The sequence below is a fragment of the Numida meleagris genome, chromosome 9 (genome assembly GCF_002078875.1).
Source record: "Numida meleagris isolate 19003 breed g44 Domestic line chromosome 9, NumMel1.0, whole genome shotgun sequence".
Lineage (NCBI taxonomy): Eukaryota > Metazoa > Chordata > Aves > Galliformes > Numididae > Numida > Numida meleagris.
In genome coordinates, this window is record NC_034417.1 from 885,811 (window position 1) to 906,293 (window position 20,483).

The following is a 20,483-nucleotide window of genomic DNA, read 5'->3' on the forward strand; positions in this document are numbered from 1 at the left end:
TTCCTTTACTGAGAATGGTCAATACTGAATGTTGGAATAGGAAATCATGCTGTTGATGTCTCCTCTGGTTAGCAAAAGGTAAAGATTTGCTCCTGACTGATGCATCTGCATGGTGTTACCATGAGTGAAGTGCTGCAGGGACAGGAACGAGTGGGAGGAGAGTTGGACTGTCCTCCTTTGCTCGTAGGGGCAGCTCAGTGATTTTTTTGCTGTTAAGGCTTTGTACATTCAGTAGGATAAGACAGAAATAATCTTTTTTTAGTGTTCTATTTGAGTTGAATATCGTTTTAGGAAGTGGCCATATTCTGTGGATGCATGAGTGATATAAAAAAAATAAAAACAATGTATTCCCCAAAGATTTCACTGTGCAGTGCTGCTCTTTGATGTATCCTCATACTTAGCAGAAGCCTCATACCTGAAAAGGAAGCCCCATGTGGGCTTTCATAGAAAAGTCTTCAGTGAGGTGTCACATGAAGAGGAAAAAAAGAGCCTGACAGGAGATGTAGAAATACCCGAGGAGGAGAATTGTCTTTTTAGCTGACAGAAGCTTCTTTAAAGCACAATAGATTCTTGCTGCTGGTTTTTGAATACTTTTGGGATGACATTTTACGACTGCAGGTGTCTCAGATTGATAGCAGCGTGGTACCTGCTCACTGTTAGGCCTGTTTCAGGCTCGAGAGCAGCAGTGAACCAAACACCTGACAGTGAGGAAAGCCAGATGCCTTCCCCTGGGCAATTATGGATCATCAATCAATACTACTGTAGTTTTGCAGAAGGTTGTGAAAATAACCCATCCAGTTTACTGCTAGGGATGTGTGATAGCGGTGTAGGTGAAATGTGTTGCTCTGTAGAGGTTTGTTGTGGTGTTGTTTTTTTTTTTTGGTTTGCTATCTGGCAGCTCTGAGATTGGCATTACTTAGAGGCATGACATGGAAGAAGAACTTGATGATCAAAAGGAAACTGGGTATTTCACTTGATGTGCCATTTCTTGCTGCCACGAGAACCCTTCTAACTTTGAGCTGCTTATGGGTACTGTGCCTAAAAGTCACAGGACTAAACGTGTTTTGCTTCCCCTGCTAACCGTGCTCTGTGTCCTGTCAACAGGAATGCCCAAAATGCCATGTCACCATTGAGAAGGATGGGGGCTGCAACCACATGGTCTGTCGGAACCAGAACTGCAAAGCTGAGTTCTGCTGGGTGTGTCTGGGCCCCTGGGAGCCTCATGGATCTGCCTGGTGAGTTTGGAAGTGGGCCTTGTAGGGAGGTGAGGAAGCCATGAGAAAAAGAGCATTTGTCTGAACTGAGATCTGAGGCATTGGTGTCCCCGTTACAGGTACAACTGCAATCGTTACAATGAGGATGATGCAAAGGCAGCAAGGGATGCGCAGGAGGTGAGTCCATAACCTTTGGTGGTAGGGGAGATCAACCCCTTGTCATTCTTTTGGGCTTTTTGTAAACCTAGACATCAGCCCCAAGGAGTTTCCTGGATTTGGGCATGAATCCAGGAGGTACTAGCCACTTTGGATTCTTGCCTTGTGCAAGGTTCTAAATCACTTTAGCCCAGTTTAAAGAACACGTTAACTCAGTTGTTATCTGTCATGCTGCCTCGTCTGTTTTATAGCAGCTCTTTGCATGAAGTCATCTTAATGCTGCAGGTCAGACAGCAATCCCAACACCCTTTAGAAAACGCTAATGCTAATCCTGAAGTGCTTAAGCACAGCAGACTTTTTGAATTTATATAACATACACTTGAGTTATTCCAATAACTATACATGGAGACCTGACCGAAGGAGAAATTGAGAGTGAAGCAGCAGCTACATTGAACTGCTTTGTGAATATGGCTAGCACAGCCAAAACCCCTGTTAACTTTTAATGGGGAGGAATTGCATGCTGTGTGCTACAGCTTGCAGAAATCATTTCCTGCATCCCTGTCAAAGTACTGTTACAGCCAAGATTCCAAGTATTTCCTGCAGATAGGGATGACTTGGCCTGATGCACGCTACCTTTGTGCAGACTCTCTGCAAGCTGAACCATGCCCATGTTGTCCTTGTTCTCAGCTGATCTGTCACTGAGAAAAAATGAGATTAATGGGCTGTGTATTGAGTCATCTTGGTTCTCTTCATCTGCATAACACATGGCATCTTCCCCTGCTCTCTAATCGACGTGCCTAGGCAACCTAAGGCTGCCCTCTTAACACAACCACCATAAATGTTTAATTAGAATTCCTTAATAGCCAAAAAAGGAAAATCTGCTTCTGGCTGTTTGTCATGACACTGGAAGCCTTTAAGTCCTTGTAACTTGAGATGGGAGGCTGAAATTAAAAACTCTTTAGGCTCCAGCAGTGTGATTCTAATTATTTTTGAGGCTGGAAGTGAAAATGCTGCAGCTGTGCTGGGAAGTCCACCACATGACAGTGAGCTGCAGAGGGTCTGACCCCTCCTCTGGGGACAAAGTGAGGGTTAACAGTGCTGCACGATGTTGGCCAACGTGAGAGGAGATGAAACTCCTTTGGAGAGGAAGCTTATTCCCTGTGTCAGGAAGAACCTTGTGAAGGGCTTGCTTCTCTTGTAGCTGTTACTTTGTTTTAACTATTTGTTTTTTTTCCCTAATGGGAATTAACACAGCGATCCAGAGCAGCCCTGCAGAGGTACCTGTTCTACTGCAACCGCTATATGAACCACATGCAGAGCCTGCGCTTCGAGCACAAGCTCTATGCTCAGGTGAAGCAGAAGATGGAGGAAATGCAGCAGCACAACATGTCATGGATTGAGGTGCAGTTCCTGAAGAAAGCAGTCGACGTCCTCTGCCAGTGTCGTGCCACACTCATGTACACTTACGTCTTTGCCTTCTACCTCAAAAAGAATAATCAGTCCATTATCTTCGAGGTAGGAGAAAACATGGTTATCAGGAGTTCAGATAACAAAGATCAGTGAAATAGGGCTTCAAGTTTGCAGAAATTGTTGTCTCCGTTTGTACATAAGTTTTCTGAATATTGTGTTTGCCGCATAGCAGCCCTGCTAGGCATCGTGTCGGTGCTCTGCTGGAAGAGGAGGCAGAGCTACAAGTTGCTATACTCTGAAACAAGAAAAAGGATTGAGGTTCTGGCTTGAATGCAAAGAATGCACGAAAGCTTAAAGCTGGCGTTTTGCCTTTCCCTGGTGCTATTTCTTTCTAAGGGCACTACACCATTAAAATTGCACTTGAAGATTTAAACAATCTGCTTTGCAGGTGAAACTGTATTGACTGTCTGATTTGGAACAATCCTTTGCTGGTCTTTGTGCGCAACCTAAGCAGAAGGCTTCTGTGCTGTGTGCAGAACTACTGAGCAGCAGTCCAAGCTGTGCCCTGATGCTGCAGTGCTTGTACTAGGAGTCAGCAGAGGCTTTGCTAATGCTGAGGATAAACAAATAGACAAGGGGCATAATGGGAGATGATTTGGCCTGTACCGCACTGTACTGCTACTAAGGGAAAGACTTTTTAGACTTACCAGGATATTGCAAATTGAGAAAGACAAAGACTTGCTGGTAAATATGCAGATTCTGTTCTGATCAAAGGAAGAAATTTCTTCTCTTTAATTCATGGTTCTTGGAGCAGGTTACTTGAGTATTATGTAGTTTTGCTCATTCTGTTTTTTCTTTTATTTGGGCTGATGAAATTTCTTCCTCCTAAAAATACTTTTTTTTTTTCCCTGTCTTTGCAGAATAACCAAGCAGACTTAGAGAATGCTACAGAGGTGCTTTCTGGGTACCTGGAGCGAGATATCTCCCAAGATTCACTGCAGGACATAAAGCAGAAAGTACAGGATAAGTACAGGTTTGTTTCTGAACAATGTCTATCTCAAAGCTGCCCTACCTACTGTATTGTTATCCCTTGCGTTATGCTGTGGTGTTTTAACTCGCCAAGTTGGCGTTTTCTCCAGTCACGTCCCTGGGAAGCTGCTTGCTATCAGCCTTCTGCCATGCATTGGGATCCTCAGCCTGCCCCTGAGCCTCCAGCAACAGCAGCAACAATGCCCTGTGCCAGCCCCTGGCATCTGCTGACCAAAAGCAATGGCTTTTCATGCACTGCACAGAAGGCGCACTGAGGATTGGCCAGGGCTGAGACAGACCTGCACAGACAGGTCTAGGAAGAACAAGGAGTGACTTTGTTGTTCCCAACCCACAATTTTGGCCTAGGTCAAGTTGCTGTAAGAAAACAGTCAGCTCTTTCCATTGTCTTTTGAGTGTGCTTGCACAGCACGTCCCTTGAGCAAAAAGCAAGTGCAGAAAAGCTGTACTGAGGAACATGGGAAGAAGCAGCCTGCTCAACTCACAGGAGGAGAGTGGGAGAGCTGTGGCCCAGGTGATACAAGTGCCAGTGCTTTTTGTTGTCCCAGGGGAATCGCTTTTGTTGCAGTGGAAAAATACAAAGCTGTGAATTACGGATGAGTCACAGGATTATGACTTTTTTTTTTGAGATATTTTGCCAAAGTCACCAAATTTCTTCCCCGAGCTAGATGCAAGAAATATGCCAAAGTAGAGTAAGCTATAGTGATGAAGGGAAGATGAGGACTGGAAGCAGCTATTAGCCTGCAGTGGGCCTGTGGCCCATTCTGCTGTGCAGGCTGGCAGCACAACTGGCACTGGACAAGGCTCACAGACCTGTGGAGGCAATTGATAAATGGCCGTTGAGTTGGGCTGGCTGTTTGCTTTAGGTCCTGTGAAACTGGATGCTCTTCTAGGAATGATTACAGCTATCCAGAAGAAATTAGAACTTAATATAGGTTGAATTGCCTGAGAACAGCATCCCTAGCCTGCCTTCATGTTTCTGTCAAGCCTGTGCAGGTCCCCAATTAACTAGTTTGGTCATGTCTTAATCATGTTCTACACAGCGCTCTTTGTGTACTGCTTATGGAATAATGATGCAAGATTGCGACCAATGATGTTATTGAGGTGGGCAGATGGAGTTTAAAGAACTGGGAAGCTCATCTCCTACTTTGCAAAGGCGCTTCTAGAAAACAGGATTAAACACCCATCACTACAAAAGGACTCAAGTTGGGAAAGCAGGAACTGCGCATGTTGGCTATCACATGCTTCGTTAAATCAATGGGACTTTGTGTGCGATGGCTTGTGTTGCAGCAGCTGATAGCAAGGGGAAGAGACAGAGCAGTTCTATGCAGATAAGTCTGTCCCATCTGATCAGGTAGTAAACGTTAACAGTGTTAGAGCTGTTCATTTATAGTTTGTTCCTGGAACCTGAATAACTTTAAACATTTCTCTGCTTTTATCTTTTTAGTTGGCTAACGCCCCCGAAACAAACATAGCATCTTTTCATATGTTCCTATGATATCCCTTTTCCTCACTATCATTCCTTCTGGTAGAATTGTGCCTAAATCTGGAATCAGTTTTATTTGCAGCTGTATCAGTTGAAACAAGTGTAGGTGTAAAGAGCTTGCAGGGCACAGGAGTTGTGGGGTGAAACTTTCCCTCCGGCCAGGCCAGTCCTCTTCCTGTAGCCTGCTCTCAGTGCTTGACTACTTCCATAGTCACTGGAATTTTGGAGGGGAACCAAGCAGGGTCAGCATTCCCGAGATTTTGCCCAGCCAGCTCCTTGTTGTGCACCAGCACACCTCTGAGGAGAGCTCTGTCTCATTTCAGGTGTCACCGATGAACTGTGCTTTGGCTTCTCTAAATAGCAGCTGCCACTTCTTCATTTTTCAGTTATAAAAGGAGACTTCTCAGCTCTAGGGACTTTGGGGATGCTTTTGCATGGGAAACTCTAAATTTGCGTGATGTTTTTTCAACCAGGGACCTGGAGTGAGTGACTGGAGTAACTGAAGTCTTAATTAGCACTGTTAACTGGCTACAAATATAAAGCCCTTCTCAGGGGATACCCCCTTTCGGAAGCAAGGCTTAATTTCGGTTTGCATTATTCAATGCTGGGAAAGAACCGTGCCTCCTAACCTGCCTTCTCTGTGCTGTCCCCTTCTGCTGCAGATACTGCGAGAGTCGACGAAGGGTTTTGTTGCAGCACGTGCATGAAGGCTACGAGAAGGACCTGTGGGAGTACATTGAGGACTGAGACTGGCCCCGCATAAAATGAACTCTGAAACCTTTACCATCTAGAGCGCTCATGCGATTAAAAATAAAAACACACACAAGGCACTACGCCTATTACACTGCTGGTCTGTAGAACCGGGATTCTGTTTTGTTAACAGAAAATTTAAGTAAATTATATTGTAATAAAAAAAAGGTAGATAAACCATTGTACAACAGTATTCTAGGCGGCCAATAAGAGTGTGACAGACTCACTAAAAAAAAAACAAAAAAACAACCCTCCAACTTTAACTTGTAACGTAGCTTCATTTTCCAAGCCAACTCCTTTTTCTTTTCTATCTTTCTTTTCCTGTGTGTAGTACAGATGAAATTTAAACCAGTTTCTTGACACTGCTTTTCATGTCCAAACCAGCCATTTTGATGTACTTTGGTAAGGGGGGTGTCTCCCGCCCCCCTCCTCCTCTCTGCCACCCCAGTACACGGATGAATGTTGATTGGCTCCTTGTAAAGATGACTTTTTGGGGAGGGGAGGAGGGGGGGTACACAGCAAGGAAAAAAAACTTTGTATATGACTTTTAAAACAAAAAAAAAAAAGAGGACAACACAGTATTTTTCAAAGTTGTATATAGCGCATATGCATGGACAAAGAGCAAGCGTGGCACGTGTTTGCATAATGTTTAATTACAAAAAAATATTTATTCTTTAAAAATCTTCAAGATTATGTCTATTTGCTGTGCATTTTCTTTCAGTTTGATTTTTTTTTTCTTGTTTCGTTCTGTTTTCCCTGGGATGGGGTGGGGGAAGTGTGTGCTGGTGTAGTGATTTTTTTTCTTTTGAAGGCTTTCACCTGAGGAGTTGGAGTTCTCCTCTTCCTGCACTTCCTTTTTACGTCTGTGGTTCCGTGCGTACCCATTGCTGGCGCCGGACCCCTCTCCCCGAGCTCCTGACATCTGGTATCCCGGTGTGCATTGCATTCGTGAAGAGTGTACATTATGTTTCACGATGCTTTGCCTTTTTTTTTTTCCTGTATTTTTTTCTCCCCCACACTGGTACTGCTTGACCTGCCCCAGTCCAACTCTGCTGTTCCTATCCACGCACCCAGGACGCGCTCTCAACCTCAAGGAAGTGTGTGTGTGTGTGTTTAGAGTTTTCTTATTTTTCTGAATTCCGAGGCAGGAAAAGGAGGGGTATTTTGCACCACTTCTCCAAAGACTATGGCAAGATTTCGGCTGTGGATCTCCTCTCCCATTCCCTTTCATCTGTCCAACGGAGCGTTCCTTGCTGTTGAGTTTCACTTACATTATAATGAGTCGTAACATTGAAAAGGAGAGATGATGGAATTGTCTTTGTGTTTGTTTTGGGCTCAATTACTGGGCATAGCGTCCCGGCAACTATTTAACACTCCATCTAGCGCAGTAGAAATTGAAATCAAGGGGGTATTTTTCAATTAAAAGGGGAAAGAACTAATGAGTTAGCTGCTGAGTCCATTTTTATGATTTCTGTAACAAGAGCTATGTTAAAGTAAACAATTGGTGGTGGTTTTATTAAATCTACTCCTGTATAGGAACTCCTCCTGTGGTATTTTTCGCCAGGCCTTGAGCTTTGCACCCTCCGCAGCCTCCAGGGGGGAGAAGGGGCCGAGGGCGGCTCCCCAGGGCAGGCTCTGGGTAAGGCTGGGCCTGCAGCACCGCCATGTTGCGCTGCGGCCTGCGCCCGTCCTTCTGCCCTCGGACCGGCGACGGGGGAGGGCACGCGGGGGGCTCTGGGGCTTCCTGGCGTCGGTTGGAGCGCTTCCCACAGCGCGGCGGAGCGCGGGAGGGCGAGCCTCCCCGCAGCGCACGGCTCGACAAGTGAAACCGCCGTTGTTATGACTGCTGACGGGCCTCAACGCGGTCCGGAGCCCGGCGCCCCGTCACAGGAAGAAACAACCGCCCTCTCCGCGCTGTTCACCGGCTCCATTCCCCTCGGCCCGCCCCGCTCGGCACCGCCCACCGCTCCCCTCACGGCCGCGCCTTCCCGCCGCGCGCCGTCCCGTCACCATGGCAACCGCGCTCCTCCCGCCGCCATGGCGGAGCCGCAGGCCGGGGCGGTGAGCTGAGGGGAGGGGGGGGGGCTGCGTTGGGTGCGCCTTCGTTTCGCCTCTGTTCGCTTTGCCTCTCTGTTCGCTTATTCCCTCCTCCCCACCCAACCCCAGAAAAAAATTCTTCGCTGAGTAACCGAACTTCTTATCGAGAGCGGTGCGAATTGGTTGGGAAGCTGCGGGGTGGGAGCCATGCCTGCTGTGGTAACGCTGCTCTTCTCTCTCTTCAGGTTTCTTCGTCGCCTGTGGTGGCGGAACCTCCAAAGCCCCATCCTAAAAGAGGTTGGTTTTAAGATATGGTTGTGCTTCTCGGGCAAATTGGTCATTAGATTTCTTTGTAGAAGAAGCTTAGTAAGGATTAAATGTTCTCTGGGAAAAATGAGGCTTCTGGAGTGCAAGCTTCAGGTAGAATCGTAGGATGGTTTGAGTTGGGAGCTCCAGCTCTGTTGCAGGCTGCCCACCCCAGCTCAGGCTGCCCGGGGCCCATCCGTGGCCTTGTCACCTCCGGGGATAGGGCACCCGACCACTCTGGGCAGCAGTGCCAGCGCCTCACCGCCCTCTGGGTTAACAGCTTCCTCCGCACATCTCACCTCAATCTCCTCTCTTGTAGTTTAAAGCCATTCCCACTCGTCCTATCTATCTGCCTGCGTACAAAGTCTCTCTCCCTCCTGTTTATAAGCTCCCCTCAGGTACTGGATGGCTGCAGTGAGGTCTCCCCGCAGCCTTCTCTTCCCCAGGCTGAACACCCCCAGCTCCTCAGCCCGTCTCCATAGCAGAGGTGCTCCAGCCCTTGGAGCATCTCCGTGCCCTCCTCTGGCCCCGCTCCAGCAGCTCCTCACCCTTCCTGTGCTGGGGGCCCCAGGCCTGGACGCAGCACTGCAGGTGGGGCCTCACGAGGGCAGAGCAGAGAGGACAGTCCCCTCCCTGCCCACTGCCACCCCTGTGTTGGTGCAGCCCAGGATGCCATTGGCCTTCCAGGCCCCAAGCCCACGCTGCTGCCTCATGTCTGGCTTTTCGTCCACTGAAAGTACAAGTTCTTTTTTCTATGGTCTGTACAATCACTAGCTTCGTGCTGTTGCTGGCTAACTTACTGTACGTACAAGATGCTTCTTACAACCAGAGAGACTTTATTTTATTGCATACATAGTTCTTGGGTTGTTAATGGATTTAATCTTCTTTTTTTTTTTAAATAAAGAGTGGATTGCTTCTTTCAGATTCTGTTGCTACTTGCAGATACTTGCAGAACACACAATGTATTACTGTGAAAATGATCTTGAGAAACTAACATCATGTGCTGTTGATTTTTCACATTTGCATTTTCAAAGTTAAGAAGTAAAAGGGATGTATGAATGAGATCAAACCAGTCAGGTTGGGACATAGCTATCGTTTGCTATGTTATTTTCTTATTTCTTAGTAAAAATGAGATTTAATTAACAGTCTGAGGTATTGTTTTGAAATTAGGGTTGAATCTGAACTGGATCAGTAACAATTCCAGTTATTGTTTCAAAATGTCTGACTAAATCCTGGTGTTTTGTAAGGGATCTCCTAAAGCCTGCAGCACTCAGTTGTGCTCGCTGTCCTCTAGCGGATCTGCTCAATATAGAGACCTGTGTACCTGCCCGGGGTGAGGTTTGGCTGTTGTGGATTTCCTTTCCTCAAGCGTCCTTTCTTTTGGGGAGGCCAGGCTAACCCTGCGCAGCTCTTGTTTGGCCTCACTTTGTCAGCTTGCCTCTGGCACATTGCTTGGTTGGGAAGAAGAGACTGCTACTGCTTCAGGCCTGATTGCAAGTAAAAATAGGTTTTGGTTTTATCTCCACTACCAACTCCTCTGCGGTAAGGGCGGCTGATGTGGTTTTCATGGAGGCACTGATTGACTCCATAGTGAGATGGTTTGTCTCCATCCTTTTCTGTACAGATGATAACTCTGGTCCCCTTGTCCCCAGTATCCCCACATCATTGCTGCTTCTCATACAAGTCACATCTGTGATGCTTGCGGGCTGGGAGGCTGTGCCTTCTGCCTGATTTTTCAGGACGGTGTGTGCCTTCAGATCTCTAAGACAGCTACAAGACTGATGGTGTTTGCCAGGGGATGGACTATCGCTGCCACACTATTTTCTGGCTCTATTAAATCAACTCTGCATAATTCATGAGCGAATGGAATAGCTGAGCAAGAAAGATGGGGCCGTCAACCTTACAAACAAGTGGCAGAGGTGTGCTGCCTGGAAGCTGCCTTCCCTCTGTCTGTGTGCTTGTTAAACCATCCAAGCCTTCCTGCTTTTAAGTGTACATGGTTTAGTATTGATCGTTTGGGAGGGCGAGCTGAGACAGTCGTGACTTTCTTAACAGAACCATTTTGCAGATCTTGCTGTTTGATGAAGTATTACTTGCTCGTGGCTGTTGCTGAGGAGCTTTCGCTCATAATTCAGCGTTTTGCATTGCAAGCCTGAAACTGAGCTGGATGCTTCTTTAGGCTGCCAGCACTCCTTGGTGTTTTAAGGCTGCAAGGAAGAATTGCTCTGCCTCCATCGCCACCCGATGTTCCTTCCCCATCCTTGATTTGGCATTGGTGTGATACTACGAAATCCAGTTGTGGATACAGCTGTGATACTACGAAATCCAGTTGTTCGTGTCCCCGGGTCTCCCTTGTATGCCAATATGACTCTTAAGAAAAAATTAACTATCACAAAGACAAAAAAAAAATCTAGCCTGGAACTTGTGTAATTATGTCAGCGTGCCGAGGTAAACTCAAGCATCTCTGGTACCTGGGGCACCTGCGGTGGTTCTTACATGAAAGGGTTTGGGGACCTTTGCCATTAAGTATATGACTGCATTGCCTTCTGTGCAGAGGGCAAAAGCTGGTCTGAGCTGCTGGTTAATCCCTAGGAAATGAGGGCAGCAGCAAGATCTGCCGTAGAGAGTGATGTAACAGTGTTCTCTGTCTGTAAGTGTGATGCTGGGGGCATGTCAGAGAGGAGGAGAAACAATGAATAAAAGTGATGCTGTATGTTCTGTGGGGAGTTTGGCATCTCTTACCTGGGAGTGTTGTTGTTTTTTTTTTTTTTAAGAAGATTTTTTCTAGGATTTCTCGTTGAACTCTCTCTCCCTATATCACAACCTGAAGGAGCCAGGCAGATCTGTGTCTACTGTGTTTGTGTAGAAGAGTGTTGCTGAACTTACTCTAAACTGACATTTTGGAGCACTGAACGGTAATTTTCTGTTGCAGCAATTTGCCTTTTTAATTTGCGTTGTATTATCAGCAAGAGAGATTCTGAAACCAACACTAGCACAAGCAGGTCGATGAGATATGAAGTCACTATGATGTGACAGATTATGTCCTGCAAAAAGTTTGGTGCAGATTGAATTTGTGCCTGAACAGAGCGCGTATTACAATAACCAACGACATCATTGTACACAAACAGGATAGAGTGTGGCCAAGCCACCGCTGGAGTCCTAACCTCAATTGTCACCGTGCTTAATCCAGCTTGGTGCAGCTTGCCTGTGTTCGCACTAGGTAAGAGTGAGGGTTGAAATAGCTGGTTCTGAAAATGGTCCAGATTTGCAAGAAGTAATTTGAGTGACAAACTGCAGATGTGTGTGTTGTCTCTCAGTGGAAGGATTGAAGGCAAACCCCTCCAAGTGTCTTGTCGTGGCACTCGGAGACAGTCATTACTCAGGAAGTGACACACTGATAGCTAACACCATTCATTATTTTGTCCTTTACCCCCTGTGGGGAGAGCTGCTCTGAAAGGCAATTCCCTTTGTTGCTACATCAAGATCCATAGCTCTCCCTCTGTTGATATTTTGTCCCCAAGCGATTGGTTGGTGGAATAGAGGAAACTGTTCCTTGAAGCAGCATAGAGTTAACATTGGCCTGCTGGGATGGGGTTTTAATCTCCCGGCTGCATTTTAGATTCACTGGGTATTTTCCAAAACACTTTACTGGTTTTGGATTGAACTAATGTGTCTCCCACCCTTCCTCTTTCCTTTTGCCACGCGGGCAGCCAAGTCAGCTTGCACTGATAGTGCTGTGGTGGAGAAAGCTCTTTTACCAGCTTGTATGGCTGATTTTTATGGGATAGAGCTTGAATTTTTCTCCCTGTGTCATGAAAAATTCTCTTGTGTTAGCTTAGTAATGGTTCAGGGGTGAGTGGGGCAATTTTAAATGTATTTGGATTTCTGCACAAATATTAGATCTTAGTTTTTCTGAGACGCGGTGGCTTTTTAATAATGGGATAAAATCCTAAAAAAAAAGTAATAAAAAAAGTTATTAAAAAAAAAACCCTAACATAATAAGCACACAGTAGCAAAATAGAGTAGAGTACGCTTGGAGTTGCTGGAAAAATGTGGGCCAGGAGCACTTCAGGCCGTGAAGAAGAATCCCAAATGGCTACCAACCACCTCTGTGTCTACCCAAGGCAGGGTCAGGTCGATAATTTTCACAGAGAAGATCTTCCCTTTGTGAGTTGTGAAGGGATTAGCAGGGATTAGGTGTTCTTCCCGGTCCTGGCCAGTGGGATATTTTTTGGATACAACGCAGGTATGATTCTTCTAGTGTTTACAGGAAGGAATTCTGCTTTGGATTAGCTGTGACTCTTGGCCAAGTGCTTCAGCTTTGTTTTTTGACATTTATCAACCAGTGGATTGGTTTAATCCTAAGTGAAAGTACATGGATGCTGCAGGTTTCCAGTTAGCAGCGCATTTGGAGACATGAAGTGAAAAATCCGATATGAATGCATCCGTGGCAGCATTACTACTCGACCTGTTTGAGGGCTGCTGAGGATGACAGAGCATAGCAGAAGGGAGGAACGCTGTGTGCCCCGCTCAGCTCTGCCCGCGGGGCGTTTTAACAGCTCATCGCTTCACATCAGAGCACTTCTGCAAAATCCGCCAGCTGTCAGGCTGCTTCCAGGCTCGTGAGGCTTCGTCTGGTTTGTTTTCCTAGGTGGGTTCCACTTGTGTCTTGTGTAATTACAGCATCACCAGCCAGGATGTCTTCTGGGTCTCCAGAAGGGAGGAGATGAGTCACAGAATGGCTTGGGTTGGATCGGGACTCAGAGATCCTCTGGTTCCAACTCTGCAAAGTTCTCTTTGATGTTACTGAATGGGAAGTTGCTGACCCAAGGTTAAAGTGGGCGATGAGATGGGTTTCTCAGTGATAACGCACGACTGCTCAGTGTCCCTCTGTAAGTCACAGCCAAGTTCGAATTAGATTTGGCCATTGCGAATAAATCAACATAAGTGGGGAAGCACGTGTTTTAAAGCTGTGGTTTCAGCCCGTTCCTTTGTGCTCTTTTCCCATGCAGAAACATGAGTTGTGGATAGACGACCAAGTTTTTTTTGCATCTCACCAGTGTAGTTTCTTTTGTTTCACTGGATTTTGGAATATTCTCAAGTGGTGTGTATTATTCTTGTCCAGCTAAATGCCATGGCAGCATTCAGCTCAAGTACTGATAGTGCCGTCCTTTTCACGTAGGTGCTCATCCTTGAGGATGAAGTTGCAGTCAGTGGGTTACAATAAAAAATAATTGCAGGTGCCCCTTCGACGGGCAGTAAAACTTACTTTGCCTGGTACTGACAGGTTAGGAAGAGCTCATGATGATCTGGAAATGTGACTGCTAGGTAAGAAATAACTGCAGCGTGTGCAGAAATAGACGGGCGTCTTTTAGGATCTGTCCTGTGAATGCATCTCGCTTTGTCCCCAGGCAGCTGACACAGATAGCTGCTGGGCATCCCTCCTGCTCCTGCCTGCGTTTTGCTGAGGAGCAGGTCTTGGTGGTAGCTGGTGGGTAGGTGCCTGTGCTGCCGGCTGGTCAGTTCCCATATAATCGTATCAATATCAGTCCATTCCTTCAGCCAGCTTTAGAGCTGCCTTTGAACTGGTAAGAGTGAAACTACCTGAGGAATCCTGATAAAAAATTAATTTAGTGATACTTCTGACTGTGTCAGAAAGGAAGGACCTTAGTGGAAGCGTTGTGTGTGGGGGGAACAAAAGTATTTCCAGGTGTCTGGATGTACAGGGTTGCTCCTGTTTGGCCATGTGCACACCAGCTTTTGGAGTCCGTTTCAACCTTCAAACATGGTGGAAAAAAAAGTTTTCTAAATAATAGAGATTAGATGGTAATTTCGTCATTGTTTCATATGAAGATGTGGTATTTTCCTCTTTACAAGTGGGTAGCACTGCTGAAGGTATTTTGTTCGTGATCTGACACAGATGATTTTTGTTTTGAAGAAACTTGAATGATCATTTTTGGGTAATTAAATTGCATACAACGCTTCTCTACATCCCCTGGGCCTCAGACCACCAGCCCAGTAACCCCCACGTCGTAAAGAAGTGGGAACACTGAAGTTGGAATGTGCTGGTGCAGCTCTGCCCTCTTGTGTGTGCACGTTAATATCTATGAGAGTGCCATCGGGGACTCTGAGATGCAGCGCAGGAGGTGTGTTGTTCTCTCAAGACTGTCAAACATAAGCCTGTTGCAAACTTAGGCAATGAAAAGAAGCACCAGCTCTTGTAAGCAAGCAGATATCATTGGAGTGTCATTTGCTGATTAGTAGTTAAGAAATATACAACGCTGGGTTAGGGGCAGCAGGTGGGTGAAGTACGACTGCAGCATACTGCTTGTGGAATCACAGCATCACGGAATGGCTTGGCTTGGAAGGCACATCAGGGATCATCCCATTCCACCCCCCTGCTGCAGGCTGGGCTGCCAGCCGCTACAGCAAGCACTAGATCAGATTGCCCAGGGCCCCATCCATTCTAGCCTTAAACACCTCCAGGGTGGGCATCCACAGCCTCTCTGGGCAGCCTGTGGCAGCACCTCACCACTCAGCTTCCTTTAAAAGTCCTTGGTGCTAGGCAGTGCCTTTTGTATTTTAAAGCGTTCAGCCTTGTGTTTGCCCGATGTACTGCTTACGGATGAAATGGCAGCTCCTAGTGGGAGTGTCTAAAAATTAAGGCAGCAACAACCAGTTTAGATACCTCGCACATGGAGCTCCAAGTCAGAGCAGATCCCCTGTTTGCTAAGTAGGAAGTTGTATCTGATGCCACTCCCCTGCCCTCTTCCATCTCAGGATGAGGGGAATTACTCCCCAGGGGCGCATCTTCCTCTCCGATACTTCTGGACAGCCCAAGCCATAACTTGGATGCCTTAATTTTTGGATGTTGAAGTTGAGGGAGGTGCATCTTGCTCAAGAATGGCAGAATTGATGCCTGTGCAACTTGAGTCTTCTGTCACGTAATTACACGCTGGCTTTTGCCCAGCTCTCTGACGTCATCCATTGCACAGGAGTGACGGCACCCACTGGAAAAGGAACAGCTCAGTGAGAGTTCAGAGTAAAAAAACCTCCATCGTGTAGCATACAGCCAGATGTCGTGTCTGTCTTCAGCACAGATGAATTCCCTGATGCTGTAAGGTTCTTCTGTGTTGTACTCTGCGTGCTAGATGTTAAAGACTCAAGGGACAGTATTTGTTCGTGATGCTCATTTGTCAACGAGAGGGGTGAGAAGAAAGTCAAAAGCAGATCTAATTGTGGGCTTCCAGATACTCGAGGGCCTGCTTTTTTGGGGGTATGAGCTGTGTACACCATAACACCTCGGTGTCTGGAGCATCACCGCATGCGTCCTGAGTGTGGGCAGATAGCAGCATGTGGGTGGGGGCTGCCTTTGGGCAGCTCAGCTTGGTGCTTTATCCAGCAGCAGCGAGCTTCCCTGTCTCATAAGCATCATCCAAGCCCTAACAAAGAGACCTATCGTTTCTTTCAGATTCTGTCCCCTTCGCCTCGTAGGCTGCGTACTGGGTGCTGCAGAAGCCCTGCTGTTTAGACACTGCATGTTCACACTGGGTAGTGATTTCATTCAGCACCTCGGCTTTGTTTTATTTTTATATTCATCCTAATTAGGCCGACGCAGGGCATCTGGTGAAAATACCGTTGTGTCCCTGTGGTTGGAGAACGTCATCCTGAGGCAGCGCATCTGGAAAACTGGGTTCAGAAACAGGGTCTTGCGGTAGGAAGCGCTGAGCCCTTGGCACACCCGGCTGTAAAGCATGCTTCGTTTGCAGGGGATGATGTGAGGATAGGTTTTTCTGCTTGCTGCTGAGTGGGAAGTTCCAGAGGCTGGTGGGACTGAACCGCGCTGCTCTTCCTGCCTTCATTTTGTTTTACTTTCAATCAGGAAAGCTGCTTCTTTCAAAAGCCTTATGCCGTATATGTAAGTTTCAATTTCCATGCAAAACACCTCTGACCGTAGATAGGAAAAGCCAAAGTGCATGTATTTAAGCCAAAGGAAGGATTAGACTGGAAATCCTAAAAGCGCTGATCTCTGCTGTGCTCCTGATACAGGAGTTAATGAGGAGCTGGTCATGCAGGTTATTTTGGGAGCAACTGCAGCCAGCATCACTTCTTTTGTGGGGGAAATCTCTCCCATCCCTACTTTACTGCTATTAGTTAACATCTCCGACCTCGCGTGCTACGGATAGGGCATTTTGTTGTGTGCACTCTGCCTCCCTTATTGAGGAGCAGCACTGATGAGCACTACCCAAAGGCTCCTGCTCTCCTTGCCTCCCAGGGTGCAAGCACAAGGCACCAAGCAGGGTGAAAGTGTTTCGGGGAGGAGAAAACAGGGGAGAGCTATGCCAAAGGTCTGAATCCTCCAGCATCTCCAAGTGTAGAACCTGAGTCCTCAGCGCTGTGAGACCTGTTGCCAAATCAGCCTTTTTGTCTAGATTAGCTTGAGTTTAAAGGCAAACACGGCAAAAGCTGTCTGAGACCCTTGTTTTTCTGCTTGCAGCATGCGTGTTGCTGCTCAGCAGTCAGCGCTGGTAGTCAGAATTGATTTGTGCAGAGGAGGCAGGCTTTTTGTGAGTGTTGCTTTGTAGGTACGTGCGTGTTACTTGATTTCACCCCAAGGTTGCTTGCTTTTCCAGCTTTGAATCGACTGCGTTGTGCCATGATGATCGGGCCGATGGATTTGTGCTTACCCCCAGTTCCCCTCCGCTGCTCGCTGAGCAGTATCTCACCAGCTTCATGCTGCTAATGGAGATTCCCCATAACCAAATTGGTTCTGCCACTGGCAGCATTGCTGTGGCTCTGGGATGCCCACGGTGGCCACAGACATGTATCTGCTTCTATCCTATAACTTCCCCATTGTAAGACATCTGTAGCGAATAACCAGCGTAGCTGTTGTCTTGCAAAGAAGAACGTTTTATTTGGAGCACCTCAGAGCTTTAAATGTCCTCCATCAGAAAATGCACTGAGGTAGGAGCTGGAACTCTTTAAGATTGATGTGATGTAAACTAGCGACAGGAAATGCCTTTTATTATTTTTTTTCCTAGTGTATAAATCAACTTGGAGACAGAATGTTCAGCTCTTCCATAGGGCTGTGGCTGATTTTCCTGCAGGGGGAGGTGTAGAGTCAGAAATGTCACCTTTTTGTTCAAACCCGCTGCTGCTTTTCGGCGTCTGGTGAAGCTATTAATACACGGTAGTCAGATCGCAGCCATGAGTTATGGCTTTCTTGACAGCATCGGGATTGTGTCTGATGAGTTTTATTAACCCCAGCTGACTGTAAATAACGAGGAACCGCACGGGTCTGTCATTTGATTTAAAGGTGTTCCCGCAGCAATTTGCAAAAGGGAAAACAGGATTCAACAGGGAACGGCCTCAGTGGTGCGAGGAGAGGGTTGCACAAGTCTCTCTCCGTTTTTTCTGCTGTCTGTCTGCATTTTGCAGGCATTTGTGTGCATGGACACCTGTATTCTCACCTACGAGCACCGCACAGTGTGAACAGCCACCTTTGGGCCGTGATTTTTCGAGCAGTTTTTCATTGTTACTGAGCTCTGGGTACGTTTTATCTCCATTTATGCTGTTTTCAAACTGCAGAGCTCGATCTGGGCGTGGGAAGGGCAATGTTCCTGTACCAGTTTTCTTTCAAAGCTGTAATGTATTCCCACTGCCAGAAGCTCAATAAAAACCTTTGGGTGCCTGAGAGAGAAGGAGGATTTCTCGTAGCATTTGTCTGTGCACCAGCCCAGCAAGGAATGTGTAGGATGCTTCACTGCTATCAAGGCAGTCTTCTTAAATGCGAAATCCTTGAATGAGAGTTTACCACGTCCTTTCTCTCCATTATTTCTGTTTACTTTGGAAAATGCAGTTCCGTGGCAGTGGTGCGTTGTTTTTCAGTAGCTGTTTGGGTTTCTTCCTTAGTATTTTAGTGTTATTTTTTCTAGAAGATGCTCATTACCTCTCGTCCACCAGTTTTTGCTTGGTGCCTCGCACTGGCAGCCTGTGCTGCTCAAGGCAAAAGGGAGAAGCGCGCAGCTGGTTTCCTCTCTGCCTTTCCCTTCCTATCAGCATTTAATTAAACACAGTTGTGAAAGCACCAAGCTTCATTTTGGATTGCAACCACAGCCATGCCCAGCAGCGAGCCTTCCCCAAATTCAGAATAACTGACACCCTGGCAGTTGTGTCAGCCGGGGCCTCGAGGAGGCTGAGCTGGGAGTTGAGGGATGCGGTAGAATGGGTAATGAAGCTCAACAAGCTCAATCCTGCTTTTGGGTGTTAGCACCAGCCTTGCCCTCTCTGATGCGGGGAGATAACGCTGTGCTTTCACTGCAGCCAAGCTTCCCTTTTGGTTTCTTTCTGTGAGCAAGGTGCACTTCACTACATTTTTTTCTGCTAATAGCAAAATGCCACATTAGTGAGAGACGTGGGGCGTTGCATCTGTGCTTATTTGTTTTGAAAATAGCTGTGTGCTTTCTCAAGGCTGGAGGTTTTGGCTTCACAGCGTGCGGGTTTTGGGGGGGGGGGCAGAGTCAGGACCCAAATTAGGGCGATCTTACCCGCGTACATCGTGCTGACCGCACTGGATCCAGACAGTGATACATGTGGCTAGTACGTAATAAAATACCTCCATCACTTTCCTGGAGCTCTCCTGCCCTCTCCTTGCACGGTGTGTTGTGTGGGCGATAGGTTATTACACATTTTGTCAGGGCAGCAGTCCCTTCCCCCTGGAACGCGGTTGGAATCTTCTATGGATTTCTTTGTTTGTGTTTTTACCTGTTCTCTTTACACTACAATAATTTCCAAAGCCTTTCATTAAATCTGAAGACCTCTCTTTGTTCATATCTAAGCTATGATTACCCAGTATCAAGATGTAATTTCATAGGGGGGTTCTCACAAGAGAGAATAACTCTGATTTGATTTCTTTTCAGTCCTTTGAGAAAATCTATAACAGGATGAATCCAGTGAAGAGTGATGATAGCGTGGCACTGATACAAACCTGATGATCTTCCCCTGATTCTGTCGGGGTTTCCGCACCAGCGACTTCCTTAAGGGCGCGCTGTCAGAAAGAAAAATCACGTTGTTGGAAGTGGGTTGTGCAATCAATCACTGGCCATCGAGAAAGGGGGGATCAGATGGACTCTCAGTCAAATCACTGCAGAGGAGCTGGTACATCCCTTCACCAAGGTATTTAGTCATGTGTTTGGTGCCTGGCTCCCCGTCACCATTGCTTAATGAGACTAGGCTGTGGTAATGCCAGAAAACAGAGGCCAAAAGATAATTATGCAAGTTAAAAATCCTTCTCACTGTTGATACCGACTTCTCGGATTACTGTGTTTTCTTTGACTGGCCCAAGAGCAGATTGATATACAGAAAACTAGAAGGGTCTAAAGCACTGCTTTCCTAACCTGTAGTCCCTGCTGGGACTGGGCTGGCTTGTTGGCCGGGGCCATTCAAGAGGTGGCAAGGAACAGCATGCTTCTGTGTGCTCTGCTGCAGTTACACAAGAGGAGCTTCTGAAGGTCCGTATATTGGAAAAGGTGGAAAATTGCTTTGCAGACAGCCCGAGGGACGTGATGAACGCGCTCAGCTCCTCCCGCTGAGGCCAAGCTCCTGGCCTCCCCCTGTACAGAAAGCTTCTGAGCGCCGTTTGTGTTCCAGCATCTAATTAGGGTAAGATTGCAGGTGGTTACTTGTCCTGTTGGGCATCCACTGTTCCCCATCATCCCTGTTAGGAGACTGAGGGGTGGTGCCTCTGCATCTTTCTCTTCTGTTGCTGCTGCTGCAGCAGCCCGGCCTTGTGCTGCTCTTGGGGATGCTGCGGCTGTGCGACATGTGTCACCTGGTTTTGTTTGTAGGTGTTTTGTGGGTAACTGTTAAACTTGAAGAACTGCATATATAGTAGGACCAGCAATGGTTGAATTAGGTCCTTTCAGAAAGGCACAGGATGTCTTCTTTCCTTCCTTCCAAGTAGGTGGGGACTGTCCTCGGAGAATGCAGTGACCCTTTGCAGTGGGACAGTCCTTATCTGCAGGCTTGGGGGGCAAAGGTGATGGAGATAAATGAAACAGAAGCATTTCGCTGCTTTT

General features: G+C 46.9%; 2 protein-coding genes across 7 annotated transcripts in view; both read left to right on the forward strand.

Annotated features, from left to right (window-relative positions):
• ARIH1 (ariadne RBR E3 ubiquitin protein ligase 1) overlaps window positions 1–6,654 on the forward strand; it is a 47,320-nt gene extending 40,666 nt beyond the window's left edge. The window contains exons 10-14 of the mRNA XM_021407027.1: window positions 1,105–1,235; window positions 1,334–1,391; window positions 2,625–2,885; window positions 3,701–3,813; window positions 5,976–6,654. Coding sequence (XP_021262702.1) covers window positions 1,105–1,235; window positions 1,334–1,391; window positions 2,625–2,885; window positions 3,701–3,813; window positions 5,976–6,060 — 648 coding nt within the window. The 3' untranslated portion in view covers window positions 6,061–6,654. The remainder of the gene's footprint in view (window positions 1–1,104; window positions 1,236–1,333; window positions 1,392–2,624; window positions 2,886–3,700; window positions 3,814–5,975) is intronic.
• Window positions 7,717–20,483, forward strand: part of BBS4 (Bardet-Biedl syndrome 4) — a 37,088-nt gene continuing 24,321 nt past the window's right edge. For 4 of the 6 annotated variants that reach the window (XM_021407030.1, XM_021407028.1, XM_021407029.1 and 1 more), the window contains exons 1-2: window positions 7,717–8,124; window positions 8,346–8,397. In XM_021407030.1, the coding sequence (XP_021262705.1) occupies window positions 7,903–8,124; window positions 8,346–8,397 (274 nt within the window). In that variant the 5' untranslated portion in view covers window positions 7,717–7,902. Of the gene's footprint in view, window positions 8,125–8,165; window positions 8,273–8,345; window positions 8,398–19,325; window positions 19,582–20,483 lie in introns of those variants that run through there. The other 2 variants (XM_021407031.1, XM_021407032.1) reach the window with 2 other exon arrangements.